The sequence below is a fragment of the Pararge aegeria genome, chromosome 3, assembly GCF_905163445.1.
Source record: "Pararge aegeria chromosome 3, ilParAegt1.1, whole genome shotgun sequence".
Lineage (NCBI taxonomy): Eukaryota > Metazoa > Arthropoda > Insecta > Lepidoptera > Nymphalidae > Pararge > Pararge aegeria.
Genome location: NC_053182.1, coordinates 9,313,607 through 9,336,032, shown reverse-complemented (window position 1 = coordinate 9,336,032; position 22,426 = coordinate 9,313,607). Strand labels below are relative to the sequence as shown.

The 22,426-nt window shown below is 37.7% G+C and overlaps 1 protein-coding gene across 1 annotated transcript; it reads right to left on the bottom strand.

The window, feature by feature from the left end:
* Positions 1–314: 314 nt before the first annotated feature.
* LOC120637232 (LIM/homeobox protein Lhx3) lies at positions 315–16,932 on the bottom strand (the record flags this gene model as incomplete). The annotated part of the gene is made up of 7 exons (XM_039908954.1): positions 315–532; positions 1,334–1,504; positions 2,190–2,347; positions 11,170–11,353; positions 12,805–13,007; positions 14,389–14,563; positions 16,821–16,932. Coding segments are annotated over 7 exons (1,161 nt in total), but the record flags the coding sequence as incomplete, so codon positions are not given.
* Between the last annotated feature and the right edge of the window lie 5,494 nt (positions 16,933–22,426).

Genomic DNA, 22,426 nt, shown 5'->3' with positions numbered 1-22,426 from the left:
AATTCTTTTATCTATTTACAATCTCACAGGGTTGTCTGATGACAATTGGAAAATCATTTCTATTTTACATGTGAAATTTCTAATTTGGACCTTATTAGAACTCACTGACCAATTGACTTAACTTTTTTTTTTACAGATAAACACTTTTAATTGATCAAAATAGATTATTCTAAGTAGTCAGTTCTATTTACAGTGTATCTATTTATAATGTTTTGTCTGTCTGTGTCTCCTGTTATGAATCGAGACGATTCCTGGATAAATCACAGCTCTCGTTTTACTACGAGTTCGAGAGGTTGTACAGCAAGAACCTGAGCAGGGCAGGGTGCGGGGAGCGGCGGGGGCGCGGGCTGCGTGTGCGCCGGTGGTGGCCGCCGCTAGGGATAGCCTCGCGGGGAGTAGTGGTGCGGCTCTCCTAACCAAGAATCTGGTGACGGGGGAAAGTCCGGGTACCCTCCCGCTGCTGGGGAAGACGAGCTGCTCATGTCAGATGCACCGCCAGCTCCAGCGAGTCCAACGCCGCTCATTGCTTGACCTAGCACAAGGAAATTATTGTTCATTGTATGCCTTTACTAATTTATACTGATATTTACTTCAAGTGCAGGTAAAATGACTTGAAGTATAAAATTTCATTTAACTGAAATGGAATCCGGTCATCTCAAGCACCATTATTAAACCATAAAAGGCCCACTACAGAACTTTGACTCCTATTAGAATGAGAAGGGTTTAGGACGTAGTCCACCACGCTGGCAAAGTGCGGATTGATGTGAAGAAGTTAACGGCGAAGGAGAACATCGTGTGGTAACCTGTACGCCTCAAAATTCTCCATAATGTTCTCATGTCTCATGTTGACGGCAGATTGGTACAGTGGGCAGCGACCATGCTTTCTGGGTCCAGGGCCGTGGGTTCGATTCCCACAACTGGAAAATATTTGTGTGATGAACATGAGTGTTTTTCAGTGTCTGGGTGTTTGTCTGTATATTATAAGTATTTATATATATTATTCATAGAAATATTCATCAGTTATCTTAGTACCAATAACACAAGCTACGCTTAATTTAGGACTAGAAGGCGATGTGTGTATTGTCGTAGTATATTTATTTATCATTTATTTATGTGTGTCAAATACATGAGAAAACTATAAAACGCCATTGAGGTTTCCTCACAATATTTCCCTTCACCATTAAAGCAAGAATGCTGCAAAAATTAAGAACGCCCATAAGCCCGAAAAAGTTTGCTGGAGATCAATTTCGCTTCCCCAGAAAGGTAAGCCTTAACTAGGCTAGGAGGCTATCACCTCTTATAGCTATTATTTTTATGGGTCAATAGTATTTACCAATGTTGGTGTAAACGAGGTGGTCGGGCGGATAGTGGTAATGCGCATGCGGTGGTGAATGTGCTCGAAGGTACGGAGGTGTGGCGCCAAACCGCGTCCCCGTCGCTCCACCTGCGGGAGAACCTTCCTCGCCTCCCAACGCCGCTGTGCTGTAGCTGTCATTGCTTAGCTCTGCACGAAAAAACATGAACACACATAATGTACACACATCTCAAACTCATGTTAGAATGGTACGTACTTTTTTTAACTAAGGCAACGTTGAAAAAGATACGTAATAATAGTTACGTGATCGCCACTCTTCAATAGAAATACTTGCTTATGTCATTGAACTAAAATTCAATTACTTATTGTTATTATTATATAAGTGCCACATAGGTAAACCGCAGTGACATTTGGTTTTACTGGCGCGATTCAATTAGTTTGTGCTCTTAGCTAAAAACTGCCAACCTTAGTATGAAGCCTTAGTATAAGTTTTGATGTAAAAATATAGCCTTAAAATGTTAGCCTAATCTGTCATTTTAAATAGGCCAAACGTTACGTTAACGGTAAGTTGCGGCCGCTATACAGTTGGGATAACAGATTTACTTAAGTCACGTCCCACTACTGCTCTTAGGCCTGTTATTTCAAACTATCAAGGAAATAAGAGCATTCCAACCTACCACGCTGCATCAATGGTATATAACCGATGGCTTAACTTGCTCGCCAGGCTGAAATTCAAAGCTACTAGACGGTAAAATTTCTATAATGTACGACCCGGAATTCGAACCCAGGACCTAGTGAGCCGAAGTCGAACATGCAAAGAGTGCCAGCGATATCCAATTTTATATCAGAAAGCTACAATTCATAAAATGCTTACCGTGATGACTAAAGGAATCCAAGTCAATTTTAAGCTCATCCTTGTCCAGGAGCCGGTCGTGTCTCGGCGAACCACTGCCTCCACCTTTCATGGACCTGAAGTACTGCGACCAGCGAGTTCGTCCGGCGTCCTTTTTTAACCGCTTCTCTTTTGCTCTCCTTTAAAACAAATAAAATGATCGTCTTAAACTTTTACTCTTAAACTTACAGATTATCCTATAAGCCTTAACGGATTCCTATCAAGTGTCTTCCTCAGCATGTGCTTCCAGGGGAGCAGGCAGATGAAGAGAAACCTGGTTAAGTGCTAGTCAGTACAATTTAATACACTACAATCAGGCATAAAGAGTTCCGTATAAACTTGTATGCAATACGATTTTGTTAAAATTGTGAGAATAGACAAATTATGAAAAAATTCTGTAATATAACAACATTTTAATCACTTTTTTAATGACTTATTTTAAGAACATAACTTTCCTTATTCATTTGACAGTATATACCTACTGACGTAATGTAAAGCGAGCAAGGCTTCGGCTTCATTCGGGGGACCGAGTTCGATCCCCGGAACGCACCTGTTACTTTCCAAAGTTACGTGCGTTTTCAATTTAAGGAAATAAATGTCACTTGCTTTAACGCTGAAGGAAAGCATCGTGAGGAAACCTGCATGCCTGCGAGTTGTCCAAAATGTACTCAAGGGCGTGTGAAGTCTACCAATCCGCACTTGGTCAGCGTGGCCAAAACCCTTGTTTATTATGAGATGGAGACCCGTGCCGTGTATTGGGCCATAATGGGTTGGTGATGAAGACTGACAAAATCATGTCGTGTTCGGCTTTGTGGTTAGATTAGTATTCACTCATTGATTACATAGCTTTATATTTTTACCGTTCAAACAATTTTACAACCCAGTGTCGAAGAATATAAACAACTAACACAACCGATTCATGAATAAATAAAACAAATATACTACGACAGTACACACATCGCCATCTAGCCCCAAGGTAAGCGTAGCTTGTGTTATGGCTACTAAGATGACTGATGAATATTTTTATAAATGATATACATAAATACTTATAACATACAGGAAAACACCCAGACACTGAAAAACATTCATATTCATCACACGAACATGTTCCAGTTGTGGGAATCAAACCCAAGGCCGTGGACGCAGAAAGCAGGGTCGCTGCCCACTGCGACAGTAAGCGGTCTAAAAATGTTCATGACATGGCGTATTCACAGTTACGTATTGACGACAGTACACACATCGCCCCAAGGTAAGCGTAGCTTGTGTTATGGCTACTAAGATGACTGATGAATATTTTTATAAATGATATACATAAATACTTATAACATACAGGAAAACACCCAGACACTGTAAAACATTCATGTTCATCACACGAACATGTTCCAGTTGTGGGAATCGAACCCACGGCCATGGACTCAGAAAGCAAGAAAACGAACCATCGCCGATGAAAAACAACTCCGCAGGAATCGATTCAAAATACCTAAATACCCAACATGGCTGCACCCTATCGCGTATGTTTAGCGTGTGTTATTAGCGAAGCGGCAGGGAGTCCGACAAAGAGCGCGCTTAATTAAGCTTCCGCCCAGTCCTCCGGGACTCCGTGCTGCGATATCGCCGCGATGGATTATTGGAACAATGTCCGAAATTACTTTCACCGCTGTTATTGTTATGGTGCTTTATTGATTAATAGAACTACAATAAGCCATATCGACGTATGTAGAGCCTCTTATAAAATTCAAAATTCAAAATTCAAAATTCATTTATTTCAAGTAGGCCTAATACAAGCACTTTTGAAACGTCAAGTCTGTCCGTGTGTAGTGACTCTACCACCGGTTCGGAAGGCAGATTCTACCGAGAAGAAGCCGGCAAGAAACTCAGCAGTTGCTCTTTTCCAACATCAAAAATTTACATTTTATATTTTAACATTCATTTTTCTATCTTGTGAGAGATGAAAGCGGAGCCGGATGCTTCCAAGCAACCTTGTCATTAAGAAACTCATCAATTGTATAATAACCTCGCTGTAATAAATGTGTTTTAACACATTCTTTAAACTTATGGATTGGTAGGTCCAAAATTACCTTAGGAATCATATTATAAAAGCGTATACTCAATCCCACAAATGACTTCTGCACCTTTCGCAGACGATATGCAGATGTCACTAATTTATGACCATTTCTTGTAAGTCGACTGTTTATATCCACTTTTTGTTTATAAAGACTAATATGTTGTCTTACAAATACTATATTGTTATAAATGTATTGTGAGGCTACCGTAAGTATACCAATTTCTTTAAATTTTTCACGGAGGGATTCACGTGATTTAAGTTTATATATTGACCGTACAGCTCTTTTCTGCAATATGAATATAGTTTCAATATCAGCAGCTTTGCCCCATAATAAGATCCCGTAAGACATCACACTATGAAAGTACGCGAAGTAAACAAGTCTTGCTGTTTCTACGTCAGTAATCTGTCTAATTTTCCTGACGGCGTAGGCAGCCGAGCTTAGTTTACCTGCTAGTGTATCTATATGGGTACCCCACTGAAGCTTACAATCCAAGGTCATGCCCAGAAAAACTGTGGAATCTTCCATTTTTAGTGATTCTCCATTTATTATTATATTTTTATTAACTTTCTTTACATTTGGTAAAATAAATTCCACACACTTAGTTTTTTTTGCATTTAAAAGTAAATTATTGACAGTAAACCAGTGCGACACATGCGACATAGCACGGCTTACATCGTCAGAGTTGTCTCTACCTCTATCAGTTTTAAAAATTAGAGATGTATCATCAGCAAACAGTACAATGTCACAGGTTTCACTGACATGGTGTGGTAGATCATTTATATACACCAAAAATAGAAAGGGACCCAAGATTGAACCCTGTGGGACACCCATTGACGTAGCCGACCCCTGCGACTTAATGTCTTTTATGCAAACCCTTTGGGTTCTGTCACTGAGATAAGAGGCAACCAAATTTAGTGCAACGTTTTTGATACCATAATGGGCTAGTTTAAGAAGCAAGGTTTTATGATCGACACAATCGAATGCTTTGGATAGATCACAAAAAACACCAATGGCATTCTGCGAACGTTCCCAGGCATCGTACACATGTTTTAAAAGTTTAGCGCCTGCATCCGTGGTGCTACGACCTTTAGTAAAACCGTACTGCTCCGGATGTAGTAAGTTATTTACATTGAAGTGATTCAAAAGTTGATTTAATATAATTTTTTCAAAGACCTTACTAAGAGCTGGTAAGATTGAAATGGGTCTGTAATTGTTAATGTCGTTTTTATTGCCAGATTTAAATAGAGGTATAAGTTTACTATGTTTCATTAAATTTGGAAAAGTACCTCTATCAACACATTCATTAAAAAGTATGGCTAAGTAAGGGGCAATAACGTCTATAATGTTAGATATTACCATTACAGACATACCCCATAAATCACCGGTTTTTTTCTGTTTCAACAACTTAAAATTCTTTATTATATCATATGCAGATATATGTTTAAAATTAAATAAAACGTTGCACTCATTAACGTTGTTCCTCAATAAACTCTGAGCTGCAGTAGGTGAAGAATTAAGTGAATCAGTCAACAAAATAGGAACACTCTGAAAAAAGTTTTCAAAGGTACTTGCAACCTCACTGTCAGCGGTAACTTTATTATCATTAATAATTAATTCAAAGTTTACGTTGCGAGATTTAGCTTTCCCAGTTTCATTATTAACAATTTTCCAGGTTGTTTGTACTTTGTTATCCGATTTTATGATTTGATCCTTAAAGTATAGCGACTTAGCATGAAAGCAAACGTTCTTAAACGTTTTAGAGTACATTTTTACGTGTTGTAGGAAAGCTGGAGTATGGTTATATTGTTTTTCACCATAGAGCTCATACAAATTATCTCTACTTTTGTATATGCCAATAGTTGCCCAATCGCTAAACTTTATTTTTTTATTGAAATCTATATGTTTGAAATTGAATATTTTGTTAAATTCATTTTCTATAATATTAAAGAGCGTACCATAAATGCTGTCAGGATGACCGTTCTTAAAGACAAGGGCAGGAATTTTGGATGATATTTCACCTTTGAATCGCGTCAATTTGCTCTTAGTTATCGGCCTACACTTGACGATATGTTTATCTTTGTTTATATTATTCAAAACAGTAATTTGTTGGCCACAATGATCTGATCTTAAGTTGGTTATTATCGATTTACCTAAGATATCACAGTTGTGAAAAATATTATCTAAACACGATGCTGAGGTTGCTGTGATTCTAGTAGGTTCACTAAAAGCATAATTTAAATTAAAACATTTAAATAAGTTTAGCAACCTAGTCGTAGTTGCATTACTAAGTAAAATATCAACATTAAAATCCCCGCATACTATTGCTTTTTTTGTGGATACAGACAATCGCTTAAGCACATCTTCCATTACATCCTCAAAAAGGCTAAAATCACCTGAGGGGGGACGATATACACACACTATTATAAATCGCTCCAGCTCCACACAAGATAGTTCTACAGTGCGTTCAACAGAAAGACTAACTATGTCTTTTCGCTCCTTACAAGTTATATTATTGTGTACAAAAATTAAGGACCCACCATGAATTGCAGTCCTTCTGAAGAACACACTTGACATTTTGAAATTCCTTAAGATAACTGCTGGATGTGCACCAGTGAGCCAATGCTCAGTAATACACAGAATGTGTATATTGAGTTTTTCCACAAACAGTTCTATTTCAATTTCTTTGCCGGTTAAGCTCTGTATATTTTGATGTACAATGTTCATATTGGAGAGCTTCTCCGTTGTCTGGCTATCTAGTTTAAATAATTATAAGAAATTTTCTTAGTACTTGAACAAGTACTTGGGTCATTATCAGAAATATTGGTACCTAAAGTACAATTTGTAAAGTTGTCAATAGACTTAGTTACAACACTTGTAACTGTATCATTTAAATTGTAAGCTAATAATGAGGCTATATGTTGCTTACATTTTTTTGACAGATAAAAAGTATCCCTAGTCAATAACAGTGGTGAAATAAATTTATTCACATCAAAATAAAAAACTGCCTCACTATGACGGCATGTCAAGTTATAAATTAATAAATTTAAATTATAAATTTGCTTATTTCGCTTAGAACTAAGTGTGCCACAGTACGGAAAGGCACACATAACAAATCTACATTTAGATTTTTCATGCAAAGCCAGCAATTTTTCTACACATCTTATAATTTGTGTCTTTTTTACATTTAAGCTGTCTCCTAACAAAAATATAACATTTTTATTCACATCTAAACTGTCTATGTTCAAACTATCAATAAGATAGTCTAAATTAGCCCCCGGTGAACATCTATTAGTCACTGAGTGATCTAGGTAACAGTTCATAATAGGACCAAAACCTTTACCTAGGTTGTCTGAAATTACTATAACTTTTAACACTGTTATATTTTTTCGTGAATCATCATTATCCGCAGCCTATTAACGTCCCACTGTAGGCCACCGGCCTTGTCTCTCATAGGAGAGACTGTTTTAGAGCATTGAACCACCATGCTGCTATAATGTGGTTTGGTAGGCTTCAGCGAAAAGTAAGTGATAATAACCGGGACGTACAGCTTAACGTGCTTTCGAGGCACGCGGGTTGACACATCCAATTTCCTATCTCCGTGCTGGTACTGAAAATCCTTAACTGAGAAAACAATAACTGAGATAACAATTCTTCGGGATTCGAACCCGGGACCTCGAGATCCGTAGTTGAACATGGTCACCAGTAGACCAACGAGACTTTTTTTTTGGTGCCTTACTGATTAATATAAAACCAAGTCATAACGTAGGCAAAGGACGAGAGTAAGCTATTTCTACGTAAATAGACTATAGAGCCTCAAATTTTTTTTACGTAAAATTTCTAGCCGTGTTGTGGTGCTTTATTAATTAGTCTATGAACTCATAATTACTTTCGTAGAGACAGAGAGTAAGTTATGATTCCTTCATTAAAGATCGATATATACAGTCCAATTGCATGTAAGGAAATTGACGTATCAGTGATAAATAAGCATAAAATGAAGAATGAGCAGCAGCAATATGTCGACTTTTAAGAAATTTGTTTATCCCTTGCACAGCCAGAAATCGTAGTTACGAGTTGGAAATTGAGTTTCGGACATTGTTCTTTGACATATAAAACGAAAGCTTTTATAAAAATAAAAAGCTAAAGCTTTTATAAAAATCCTATTATAATATTAAGGATTACATGTATGATAAAAAAGGTTGGGAATGAATGGCTCTAACTTCATAGCAAAACATGAACTCTGTGAGACGGTGATAACAAAAAAAAACCTGGCTAAGTTTGTTGTGGGCTCTTCTTAGATTAGAATGCATTTGGAACCCTCCTAGCCTTTGTTTTAAGTTAACGAATGCAGTTTTCACCATCACCTAACATTAGTGTTAACATGTTTGATGTATGAATGCTTCATAAGATCCTGTGATAAGGTCTACATGAATAAAACATAATTGTTTTTTTTTTGAATTTTTACTTAATTTATGGCACCTATACAAAAATTTAAGAAACAAGGTAGTGTCTTTTCATGTGCATGAGGCCAGTAGCTTTATTGTATTTCTTTTTATATTCATGGAGCGTATTGGCCTCAGCCTAATCATTATCTGCCTTAAAAACATGTGACTTTATATGTGGCGTGCACAATAGGCATTGCAAGTCAAGCATTGTGATAACGTGTGCGATTTACGAGGCGCGGCCAAAGCGCAGGGCGTGACGGCCGCCGTAACGACAGCCGTTCGCGCGAGACCAAACACTGTGATAGCTAAACGACTGCACATGGGTAATGCTATTGTGTACTAGCCATAGATATGCAGGCTCGGATACAGGATCCCACGTCTGATCTCTATTCTCTACCAGTCAAAGATACAGTATAGTAGATATACATTCATAGACATAGGATCTCACTTCTGATTTCGAAACTTATCATCTGCTCCTACTTTTGAGTGGTAGGATCATTTTGGTATCTGATTTCTCTTTAAGGTTCGAGTTTATGTCAAATTATGAAACACATTGTTGCCGACCGAGGCTGCCGTAACAACTACATGAAGATGCGTGATGTTCAGCAATTCTGTTAACACACCTACCCTGACTAACTATGTAATGACCCGCTATATCAAGACAGCGTTTTAACTATTATCTTAAACACAAACTAGATAAAAATATATTATGGCCTCTGTACAAAACATTTCTAAAGCGTTACCTACTTGCGACTGCCTGTTGGACGTCTACGGACGTCAAACAAGCAGTCGTAAAAAAAATTAAAGACCCCACTATCGCGTTTATCCTAATACCTATTACAAAAAGGAAGGTACTATGAAACATAGATGCAAACAAACAAATAAACCGATTTTTGTTGGTTTATTTGTTTGCAAGAACTTTGCAAGCAAGAAACACATCCCACAAAGTACCGCTTTGTGCCCATCAAACTGAATCCTCACGTGCCTGTTATTACAACGGCATTTACACCATTCAGACTGAAACACAGAAATTCTGCTTGGTCTCTTGGTCTGTTTGAAATCAGCATGGCGTTAGTACATCACCGAGCATCCTCTACCACTTAAAGCTCTACTCTTACTTCTCTTTAAAAGGCTAATGATAATTTCCCATGATACGTTATTTCACTGATATATGATCATGAATACATGGAAGGTATATTATTTTTAACCACGGAAAATATGTTTTGCGTTGAAAAAAAAATTACGTGCGGACGAATTCGCGGACGGAAACTACTATTCTGATAAAAATCATCCTTTTGTATCGTACTAAGGTCGCTGCTAGCTCGCTAAACGTATTGTATTGAATAATCCCATTGAATTTCCAGTAGCTTTGTGTTTAATCATTTTAATGCAGAAAATAAGTTATAGCTGACTGAACATACCTAATCTTTTAGCATGGCAATTTCAGTGAAACCTAACGACCAACTTCAAACTATAAAATATTAATCTTTGTTTACATCTTGTTAACATGCTGGCCGTTTTTAAATCACTAGTGCTAACTCGCCTTCCCGCTTAGCGTATATGCAAAATCGATTATTGATATCTAAAATCGATTTATCAATTAATATGGTGGTGGATACGGTTGACGCTTCATTAGCCGCTTTTAAACCTTTTGTTACTCGCATCCGTACATTTAAAAATTTCAAATAGCTATAGAACTTAAACATTGTTGCCAACCTACTATCTCTGAAAACCTGCCAACTATATAGCATAGTTCTCCGCTCAATATGATATTTTAGACAGCAGACCAGCAAACTGGCCAAGTGCTGATTGGTTGACTTCGTTCGACGTGCCGAACAAGAAGCCTATATATAAAAGGAGCGTCTCAGTCTCATATCCGCGAGTAAATACATACCTGCTCAATTTAGTTAAAAGAAAATTTAATAAAACGTACCTAAGTGTAAATATGCCTTATGCCTATACATGTACACAGGCCGAAGCCTGTTCCAGTCACATACGCGTGTCGCTTTCGGTGACGGCAACCCCTGAGTTCTGACAACCTCTCTGACACAGTGCACATCACACTGCACCTAGCACATTCTTTTGAGCGGAGGTCCCGGGTCAGATCTCCAGGGAGAAAATTTGGATAATTTAAAATAACTTATTAATTTTTTGAATTTTCTCTGGTCTGACCTGGTGGGAGGCTTCGGCCGTGGCTAGTTACCATCTTTCCGACATTAAGTGTTGCCAAGCGATTAAGCGTTCCCCTACGGTGCAGCGTAGAAACCGATTATGGTTGTATATAACAATAGCCCTTACTAGCCACTAGATCATCACTTGAACGGATGAGTCAAAGGCTACCTTGTTGTGGAATAGAAATAAATGTTACATGAGCTGTAACACAAGATATTTTTTCGTAAGAAAAATGGCATGCGGCGCAAAAAGTTTTCACTCAAAAAGAAATATCTTACTCACCTATTCTGGAACCAGACTTGGACAACACGCATGTCGAGGCCGGTATCCTGTGCCAGCTGCTCTCTTACATGGCGCGCGGGCTTTGGACTACTGCTGTAAGCGCTTTTAAGCGTTTCGAGCTGCTTGGCAGTTATTGTGGTACGCGGCCGTTTGCTAGCGGCGTCCCCGTCTATGGACCCCTCACCTGCCAATGAGAAATTACCTATAAATGCATATTATATACGACTTCATAGCGATTAAAATCTATTTATATTTAATTTTAAAAGATAGGTACGCCTACATCTGGGTCGAGATACATATTTTAGGCTTGTATCTACTACAAGCTAATTTTTAACGGTGTTGGTGTGAGCCCCTTAAAGGTTTACACAGCATTAGCTACTAAGCGACTTTATCTATATAATGGCACTCCTATCAAAACTTTAACATGCTGAGTTCCGCCCAGCTGTTTAGCACCTAAAGAAGAAGATCAAAACTTTAACTGCCACACATAGACATACATAACGTATACAAAAACAAACATAAAAGTGAATAGGTGCAGTGTTTTGTCTCAAAACGCTGCATAACTATTTCAACGTTCACATTCTTTTGACACACTTTAAATTAGAGCGTGCAAAAACAATTTTAAAGCCTAAAAATTAAGTAAAGTAACAATTTAAGCCTGTCACTCCACCGCTTCTAAGTTAAACATAGGTAATAAATAGCCTATAACAGCTGCTGGACTAAAAGCCTACACCGAGGAGACCAGTTAGTGATGGCAGTCGATGGTAGTAGTAGTACAGAGGAGGCTGCTGCTCGATCTTCGTTAGTAAACATATAGATAGATAGATAATCTTTATTGCACAAATTAAAAGCGAAAACAATAAATAACAAAACAATAAAAATATATATATAAGATGCGCAAAGGCGGTCTTATCGCTCTAAGCGATCTCCTCCAGACGACCCTTTATGGTAGAGAATTAGATATATCATGGTAATGTATTTAATATTTAAAAGACAAGGAACCAGACAGTGAAACAATAATTGCAGTGCTATTTAGTTAAACTACTAATACTGCAATGTTTTAATCTAACAATAGGTATCGATGTTTTAATTGAAATCCAATCAAACTATACGAGCCCGTGTAATTATGCCCTCAGGCATAAAAGCCTTGGGTTTGAAGAGCAGCGCCGAGGTATTTCCGAGGGTTAAGAGGCCTCCAGGAAGATTCCTCGTTGTCATCAATGCATAAATTATACTTAGTCATCAATATCAACCCATTACCGGCCCACTACAGGGTATGGATCACCTCACAGAAAGAGCAGGGTATTATAGGACATAGTCCACCACGTTGGCTACGTGTGGATTGTTAGACTTCACTCGACCGAAACATTATGGCAAACTCTGCAGGTGTCCTCACGATGTTTTCCTTTAATGTTGAACCAAGTAATATTTCATTGTATAAATTAAAAACGCACCTAACTCTGTACGGGGTAGTTACTAGTGCGTACCGAAGATCGAACTTGGTCCCCTGAAAGAGGAGTCGAATCCTAACCCACTAGGGTCTAGGCTTACCACTTTAGCTTAATTATTGTATAAAAAAAAGAGTGGGATTGTTACCCCTAAACAGTTCAATTTCGATACGGGTAAGTTGCTTACCTTTCGCCCTCGCCGCTTCATAGTCCGGTTTACAAACAAGCTTCCCGTCCTCCATTAGGTAGAATTCGTCTCCGGTGTTCAAGGTCCTCGCACACGCGGCGCAAGCAAAACACCGGAGGTGGTAGACGTGTGACTGCGCCCGTCGCACCACCTGTGTTGGCGGGATCCCTTGCCCGCAGCCCGCACACTTCGTGCCGAAGCGCCTGGGACAACAGCCGCAACCAACAACATTATCAAAGTGACATTATATTATTATCGATGATATTAACTGTTGTTACGGTGATTTAATGGCAATGGCCCACACACGCGTCTCCTTTCAGGAGGAGTGCTGGCGAAGTGCAGATTTGTAGACTTCACACGGCCTCGAGAACATTATGGAGAATTCTAAGGCGTGCTTCCTCACAATGATTTCCTCCACCGTTAAAGCAAGTGATATTTAATTGCTAAAATTAAGAACACACATAACTCAGAAAAGTTTCAGATACGGGGATGCCATACCCATTAGGCTATCATTGCTTTTTTATCTTACTATTACCGATATATAATCGTCAGGGATTAAAGTTAAGGAATACAGTTGACAGTTTTAATATTCAACGTGTCAATGAAAAGAGGTAGATACATTAATTGCTGTCTCTGAGACTTATCTGTGAAACCGAAACGCTAATAGTTTTTGGGTAAACCACTGCCATAATTTCTACTGGAAGAAATCAGATACAGCCCACATCACATGCTAAATTAAAATCAAGTGGGAGGTACTATGCACGTGTCGGTCTTTTATCTTTGCCAGGGTTGTCACAAGTAAATACTTAGAATGTTTTGAATAAGTTTGTATAGAAATTAAAAATGCTTCCCTTGATTTAGTATTTTTAGAGGGTGATTCCTTATGACATATACTTATGCACCTTCCAACAGTATTTCATAATTCGGTTACACGCTGTATACAGATGTCAAATCTTTAACTCAGGTGTGTTAACTAGCTTTTCTCTAACAAAATTAAGATTCAAGTTCAATGCGCATATTTTTAACATAATAAGCAGATGAATTTCTCGGAGCCTTTTGGTTTATTTTTACCAACTAGAGAAAATATTTTGCACAAATCAAATGTAAAGGGATTCAGGGTTCAAATCAAACATGTTGTACTATATAAAGATACACGAAAAAATTAGCAACCTTAGCTAATTGTAATGACTTGAAATCGCATTTTATTAAACTATGTAGAACCTTTCTCTTTTTTCTTTTTCCGTAGAAATCCGTGACTAAACTTTATTTAAATATAAACACAGCTGATATTTGATTGTTCCGCATTTTAATTTCATACAAACTTTTGAAGTATTTACCAAATCTATTATCATATGAACTGTAATACTACCACAGCAGCATAGGACTATTTCTTTTCCAACTTGCCTTGACCGTGTACAGGTAAAAATACGGATTACAGTCTACTCATCTAAAAACCAAAGGACACCACAGACACTTAACATTCCCTTATTGAGTAAGCAAACTTGCAACTTAGCTTGATATTAAAAGCTTTACTTATCACCAATGCCTACAGAACTAGTTTTACAGTTACAATAAGAGGCTTACTTGAAGAAGTCCTCGGTACAATACAGCTGGTTGTTCCTTGCGAAGCATTTGCCTGATAGCATTGCTCGGCATTCAACGCACCGCAGACATCCGGCGTGCCAAGTTCGGTCCGAAACCTTCAGCACGTACCGATCCACTATCATCTCGTGACATCCCCCGCACTTTGGTATACTGGCTGCACAAAAGAAAAAATTGTTTATCTTCCTTGATTTAAAACTGTAATTCTTGCATGATTTATTTTAAAGTTCATTTTCCCTTAACTTAAGGTTAGTCTAGTTTGGCATTTTATTGCATTATTGACAAAGGATCACGGGATCGTTGGTCCTTGGGTCGGAAAAGGTATTGAGTTGTGTGCCAAGAAAAGCTTATTACTTTCCCGAAATTAGAAAACTAGCGTTTGCTATCCTATGGCTCATACTGTTTAGCCATCGATCCTGGTAACTATCATTAACATGGATTATAAAAGCTAAAGCTCGCGAACATTGGAGCTAAGCTCTCAATTATGTTTTAAGCAAAACGAGATCGAGCTGGTTAATTAAATTAAACTACAATGTATTTGTCACCCTACTAAGATTTCCGTTTGTTGTACAACAATTGAGTTTATTTCGAATGAAATAAAAAAATAAAAACACCATGAACTTAAATTTGTTTATGTACACTTCACATATCCTAAGTTTGAGTTAATAACATGGATAACAAATTAAGTACACACTCTACATAAACGATGTTTACAAGCTGAAGTTTGCGTTAACTCTAAATTACTAAAGCGTTTAAGTAACCTAATATACAGTTTCAAAGAGGGAGGTGACTATTTTCTTCTTATCTGTGAAAGTAACATAATGTAAAGAAATTAAGTTTGTTTACTCCACATGAAAAGCTGTTTGAATTTAATTACAATTCAGGTGACGTTTCTTATATTAGGCCTACTTGAAATAAATCTTATATCTTTAAACGAGCAATTCTTGTATATATATATATATATATATTATATATATATTATATATATATATATATATATATAATTGGAATCTCGGAATCGGCTCCAACAGAGATTTTCATGAAATTTAATATACAGTGGGTTTCGGGGGCGATAAATCGATCTAGCTAGGATTCATTTTTAGAAAATGACATTTTATTTGTGTTTTTTTCATTGGAAGAAAAATAACAAAAAGGTGGCGTGTGGGTAGTCCCAATTTAAACTGAAAAATATGACTTCCTGACATCTATTGGCGAATAATAATCCGGTTTTTTTTTTAATTGTGATACATAATTATTATGCGAATAATAATTATATATTAATTACGAAAGATAAAAAAATGTTTGTCAAAAATCTCATGTATGACTATAGGTGTAGACGATGTAGCAATACGCTGCATTCGAAATTTACGCGGGCGAAGCCGCAGGGCATATCTAGTAAATTTTAAATTTTTGTAGGATGTAATCCACCGCGCTGGTCAACTTATTGGTAGACATTACATGCCTTTGAGAACAATATGGAGCATTCTCAGGCGTGCAGATTTCCTGTAGCATGCTGCATTGCTGCTCAACAGCAGTAAGCGTTATTTAATTGCATAAACTAAAATTCTCCATTAATCTGAAAGTTAATAGTGCGTGCCGAAGATCAAACTCGGCTCCCAGAAAGGTAGGCCAACCGCCAAAGCCCTTTTTTTTCGTGGGGAAATCCTCATGGATACCACCACACCACGGGGAGGCATTGCGGTTATGTCGAACTCGTACTAGCTAAAACCGCACGTTGTTCTAACCAGTCGCCTAGCCCTATCCGAACTAGATTGGCAACGCTTTTTCAGTTTACTAGTTATTATTTATACCAAAAGTTTCAGTTTAATTTCACTCCATATACTTAGATTGTTTATGTTTGAGTTTATTTACAGAGAAATAAGGAGACTAGGTACCTAGTCTGATTGGATTTTTACACAGAAATGCCATGATTGCGATTAACACAATATTAACTATGTACCGTAGAATGGTATTAAGTAGGTAATACACTCGTACAAGCAGTTAAACACTTCAATATTTAATGAATGAAACGCCGAACAGAGCAGACTTGTCAGATTTGATTGGCAGACAGATATACCTACCATCTTTGGAATTAACACATGGAGTAATTACTATCCCCAAAAAAACCTATGTAGTTAAAAGCAGGTACTTTAGTCTAAAAAGTAATCAGTTAACCATGATTTAACGCCGAACAGAACTTTACTGATAGGTACTATGTCAGATTTGTTAATTTGATGCAATGTCCTGGAGGAACACAAAACTATTGTGATACTAACTATCCCGGAAAAATTTACATTATTTGATTATTGGTTTGTATAATCAGTCCATCAGTTAAACATTGAACACAAAGCCCCGCATTCTCTCGCACTCACAAATAACAGCGAAGCACACACATCACGTTTTGAACTACGTACATAGGAGCACTTCGGGTAGGTGTTCGAGTTGTATCGGCGGTACGCGCATGTCACCGAGCTCGTCTTCCACACCGGGGTACATCATGGCACCCAACATGATCCGCGGCCGCCCTCAGCCGCTGCGCCCGGCGTACTAACGCCACCCCACGAACCTACCCCAAACCCTCTTATCAGTACCATCGCGCCATTGGCCGTCTGCTCTGTGATGATAACAGCCAACACGCCTCTCGACCAATCCTGGTATCGGGTCCACCCAGCGATCGATTGCAATGAAAATCCGCGTTTCAGTGCGTATTGAACGTTTTACACTTGGCGCGTTTAGTACACAAATTGGGTCTTAAATGCTCTGAGCTTTTGATATTTGTTTCATTACACTGATTATCTGCGTTAAGCCTAGATTATTTGTTTTAATAAGAATAGTATTAAAACACAAACTTTGTTCGTGATATTTACCTATTAATATCGTGCACCCTCACTAAAGCTAAGGTATCCATTTAAAGTGGCAAGCACTAAGGACCTGCATTGAAAATCTTTTGAACAATAAACTATGTATTACTTAATGGGAGAGAATTATACTGATAACTAAAATATTGCACTAATTGTGAGTGACCTGCATTAGTCGATGGAGGATTTCCGTACCTACAACAATTCCAAACTTTAACAAAATTTTTTAACATGTCATGACTAAATTAATGTCCACATAATTATAGGTGTTGGGAAAAAAGCCGGGTTCTGACAGCTCTAAACGAAGTAGCAATAAGCGCTTCGCACTTGTCCATCGAATATCAACTTAAATAATAAACAATTCACTAGAGAACAAAAATGTTAGGCGAGATACTTGGTTTGAAATACTGATGCTCAAACAACGATGCTTACACAATCGACTTATGATTTTTTCTTGGGTGATGTGTGCGCGAAAAATAAGCACTATTGGACAAACTAGGTAGGACAATGCCAATGTTAGCGCCAATGTTAGCGGCCAACGATGCCAAGTGGATTGCCGGCGCAGTATATTTCGTTACTTTAAATCAAAGGGCTGTTTTAAAAAAGAGTTAGCACCCTGTTTCATAGATAAATAAAGATTGTGTAATTTGTATCACTATCATATCGTAGCATACACCTTGCTACGTTGCTACGATTTGAACCTAAATGAAAGCAATAAGAGCTATTTATATCGTCTGCGTAGAATTTCTAATAACCACGCGCGGTACCTAAATCAAAATTATAGATTATACATTAAATAGTTTTCTACAAAACTCAAATCTAGTATTTAACTCTATATTATTTAAACACATACTACTTTATTTTGCTTGTTCATTTTGATAAATGACTTCAATTTCTCCAACAAATAAAACATTCGCTTTTGCAAAACCTTTAAAACACAGGTTAATATTTTTTTTACAAATACCCAAATACTAAGTTCCAAGGATAGATCAAGTTAGGTATAACTTGATCTATCCTTGAAACTTAGTATTTAGTACTTAGTAGATTCATTCTAGTAGGGATAGAATTCTAAAAAAAACCTTTCTTCATACTTACACCTTTTTACTTTAAGAAACCTAAAGAATATTAAATTTAAAATTCTCTATATTTGTAATTTTAAACCTTCAGACTGTACCTATGGATTGTGTCTGAGTCAGTCAAGTCTTATCAGATATAAATAGTTCTAGATGAGAGGCTGCGTGTTCTAATTCGCACAATTTCTGATTTCCCGCGAGATTAAGAGATGTTGCTACGATAGCCTATTCCTGTCTGCAGAAAGAAAGCTATAGACAAATGCCAAAGTTGCCTGAATGCTGGCTACTATTTGCGGGATAAAATCTCACAGGAAATCAGAAATTGCATGCATGAAGTCGCGGGAAAAAGCTCATCTATTTAATCCCTGCCTGTATATTGTTTTGTATCTAAAATTTAGTTTGTTGGATTTTCTTTTTTTGCGCAACACAAGAGTAACGGGTCTTTGAGATAATTAATTTATGAAGAGAGTGACATTAGCCTCTTATTATCTTGTCAAAATGCTTGCAAGATGTGTAAGATAAATGTTTAAAGCTAAATTATACTATTACATCTGTATGTGGTGGTATAATCATTATATCAACCCATTATCGACCCAATACAGGGCACGGATCTTCTCCCACAAGTTAATATGAGGAGATGAGAAAAGGTTGAGGCCGTAGTCCACCACGCTGGCCCATTGCGGATTAGTGGACTCCACACACCTTTGAAAACATTATGGAGAACTCTTAGGCATGCAGGTTTCCTTTCGATGTTTTTCTTCACCGATGAAGCAAGTAATATTTTAATTGCTTAAAACGCACATGACTTAGAAAAGTTAGAGGTGCGTGCTGGGATTCGAACTCGGCTCTCCGAAAGTGAAGTCGAAGTCCTACCCACTGGGCTATCACTCACATGATAGCTGAAAGAAATATGAAGTAACTTGGCATTATGGTATCTTAGGACTTAGAATGATAGAAACACAAGAAAATCTTTACCCCGAAAAGCCTTCAATGATATTATGAATGGGAAAGGTTTCTCCTTTATGTATCTATCCATTTTAGCATACATTAAATTATATTTAAATAGCAACATAATTTTGCTTTTAAATATCTATTTAATTTTACATGAATGAAAACACTTTTATTGTACACCAAAGAAAAAAATAGTTATAGAAATATACACATAGAGCAAGAGAGTACAATTTGGTGGCCTTATCGCTACATAGCGAATTCCTCCAGGCAACCGAAGACGCAAAAGGAAAAAGCATATAAAAGAGGTAGGTGGTGCAATGAATGAGAAATAATTACACAAATATATATGTACTTAAATATAATATATAACTAATCATTTTTCCATGATAATATATTTCCATTATCTACAGCATCTATTCGTGGCTTAGCCGAACATAAATAACAAACAAACTGACAGACTTTCGCGTTTAAAACTTTACGCAGGCACGCTCAGTGAGTCCTGCCGTGATTTGTATTGGAACTACAAATCACGAGGTCTGGGTTTGACTCCCAGGCCGGGCCCAGAATTATTAGGTTTTGGGATTTATTCTGTTATCGGCTGGCTATGTACCGGTCCGGAAGTTGGAGCATGGTTAAGCCCACCGACCTACTATCCTCTTTCTACATCTACATTCTTAGCTCTATTCCTCTATAAAAGTCAATAGGCTGATAATGATGACAATTAATTGCACTGTGTATCTTAAATGAAGATTAATCAGAACTCCCTCGACAAATAGGTATAGCTGCAAACAATAAATCTGCAACGCAATCCGGCCTAGACCGTGGTCAAGCGTGTCCCGACGCAATGAATTATACAAGTGAGCGCGAGGGCACCGGCGTGTGCGACTTTACGAGCACATAAATCACTGTGCACCGACTCTCCTGTGCAATCCCTTCGGGATCGATTTGCAGCCCTAGAGTTCCAACACTCGTGTTTCTATCGCAAACCATAGCTATAAGAATGTATTTTCATTTTTTATTTCACTACAAGCTAGCTCTTTACTGCAATCTCACCCGCTAGTTATGATGCAGTCTAAGATGGTAGCGTGCTAAGTTCTTAGGGCGGTAAGGTGTGAGACACGAACAAAGCCTAAAAAATCAGATGTTTATATTTCCCAACTTCGAAGAAGATCAAACCCGAGACCTCCCATATATATGTACGAGGACGACGACGTACAATGTATGCGTGATATATTGTATATTATACTAGCGTACCCAGCCCGCTTCGCCGGGCTAAATTTTGCTTTATTTTATTTAAACAATAAACTTACATCATTAAATTTTTAATTTAAGTCTCATAATATATTCATTATTCAATCATTTATTTCTCTCTGTATTCATTCTCTTCTATTCTCTACTCGTGCGGGTGAAGATAATGATCTACACCCATGTACACCCAACAATAGAATATCATCATAGTAAATAAAAGCTGTATTTGACAGTTTAACAGTTCAAAAATACGAGTGCTCCGATCATCACCAAACTCTACAGGATTACTCGCCAGGTCAATCCGGAGATTCCCTGAAAATTTCATTGAAATCGGGCCAGCCGTTTCGCAGCCTATACGAAACATACCCACACACTTTCTCTTTTATATATATAGATGGAAGGGGTGATAGCCAAATGGTAATGGTTTTGTATTTAAAAATTATAACTTTTAAAGTTACTGGAAAAACATCATGAGCAAACCTGCATGCCTGATAGTTTTCCATAATGTTTGCAAAGGCGTGCGTCTACCAAACCGCACTTGACCAACGTGTTACACTTCAGCGTAAACCGCTTTAAGAATCCCTGTGTCCTGTAGTGGGCCGGTAATTGGGTGACAATGATAATAAAATAGACCATTCCAATGCAGCGTCGAAATAAAAACTATTGTAGCCATTTCCTTTTAAATCCAACAAAAACACCTTACTTTTGAATCCATTGTAGACGATTCTTTCACATCTTTCGCTTCACTTATGCCAATAAACATACCTTCGTGCCAAATTACAAGATTCTAGGTCAATCGGAATTACCTAGTAAGTTTTGTTTGACACATTTCGTGGGAAATTTAGTAGGAAAACACGCTTTCACCATTAATAGCCTATAACAGTCCATCGCTGGGCTAAAAGACTCTCACAAGTGAAGGGTTTGCCCATGATCACTACGCTGGGCAGACGGGTATAACCTTTCCTTAGAAAAAGTATCGTAAAATCCCCCTATTAAAAAACCTTTCTAGATCAATAACCCTAGAATATTCATTAAAGTTTCTTTGTTCAGGGAAAGCGGTGACCGGACGTGCAGTGTGCGACGCCATACCCAATATATTTACATCTACCTATATATTTATTCAAATCGCGCAAAAATACACACGACACGATTTGTTCCATGGCCAGTTTTTTACGTTGGTAGAGGTTCCGATATACATATCGGAAAAAGGATACATTTTCCTTTCAACATTGGTTTTATAGATTCAAAATACCTACCTACATGTTATAATCATATCGTGCTCATATTTAGTTTTGTAATTGTAAAGGGTGGTCGCGTGCTTCCCTTGGGCCGAGGCGCGTGCGCGTGTAGTGAGGGTCGGAGCACTGCAAGAGCTTCTTGCCGCTAATCTGCACATCGGATGCGACAGCCGCGTGGTCAACTGGAATACAGTTAGACCTGTCGAGCTTTACATTGTTCTTATACTTTTATTATTCTTACAAAGAAATATTAAAACGTTAAAAGACTTGATAAAATGTATTGTGGTGTGAATTAATGGACGCTTGTTCAGGCATCAACTTGATAAAATTAATGGATTTTGATAAAACTTTGCTGCAATATAGCATATTCATCAAAATAGCACATAGGCTATAAATAGCCAAATTATAGCAAAAAGTAAATTATAGCCAAAATTATAGTCAAGTAAGGCGGATTAAATTCTACCATCTGAGCCCTGAGAGCTAGCTATTCTGCCGTGAGCTTCAAAAACCGTTACAGTCAGACGAAAATAATGTACCAACAGTAGGAGGGTTGCTCTTTACTAAAACAACTACAGAGTTCTAAAATAACTTCTTAATCTCACGGGAAATCAATCTATGCAGACGAAGTCGTGGGCATCCGCTAGTACTTACC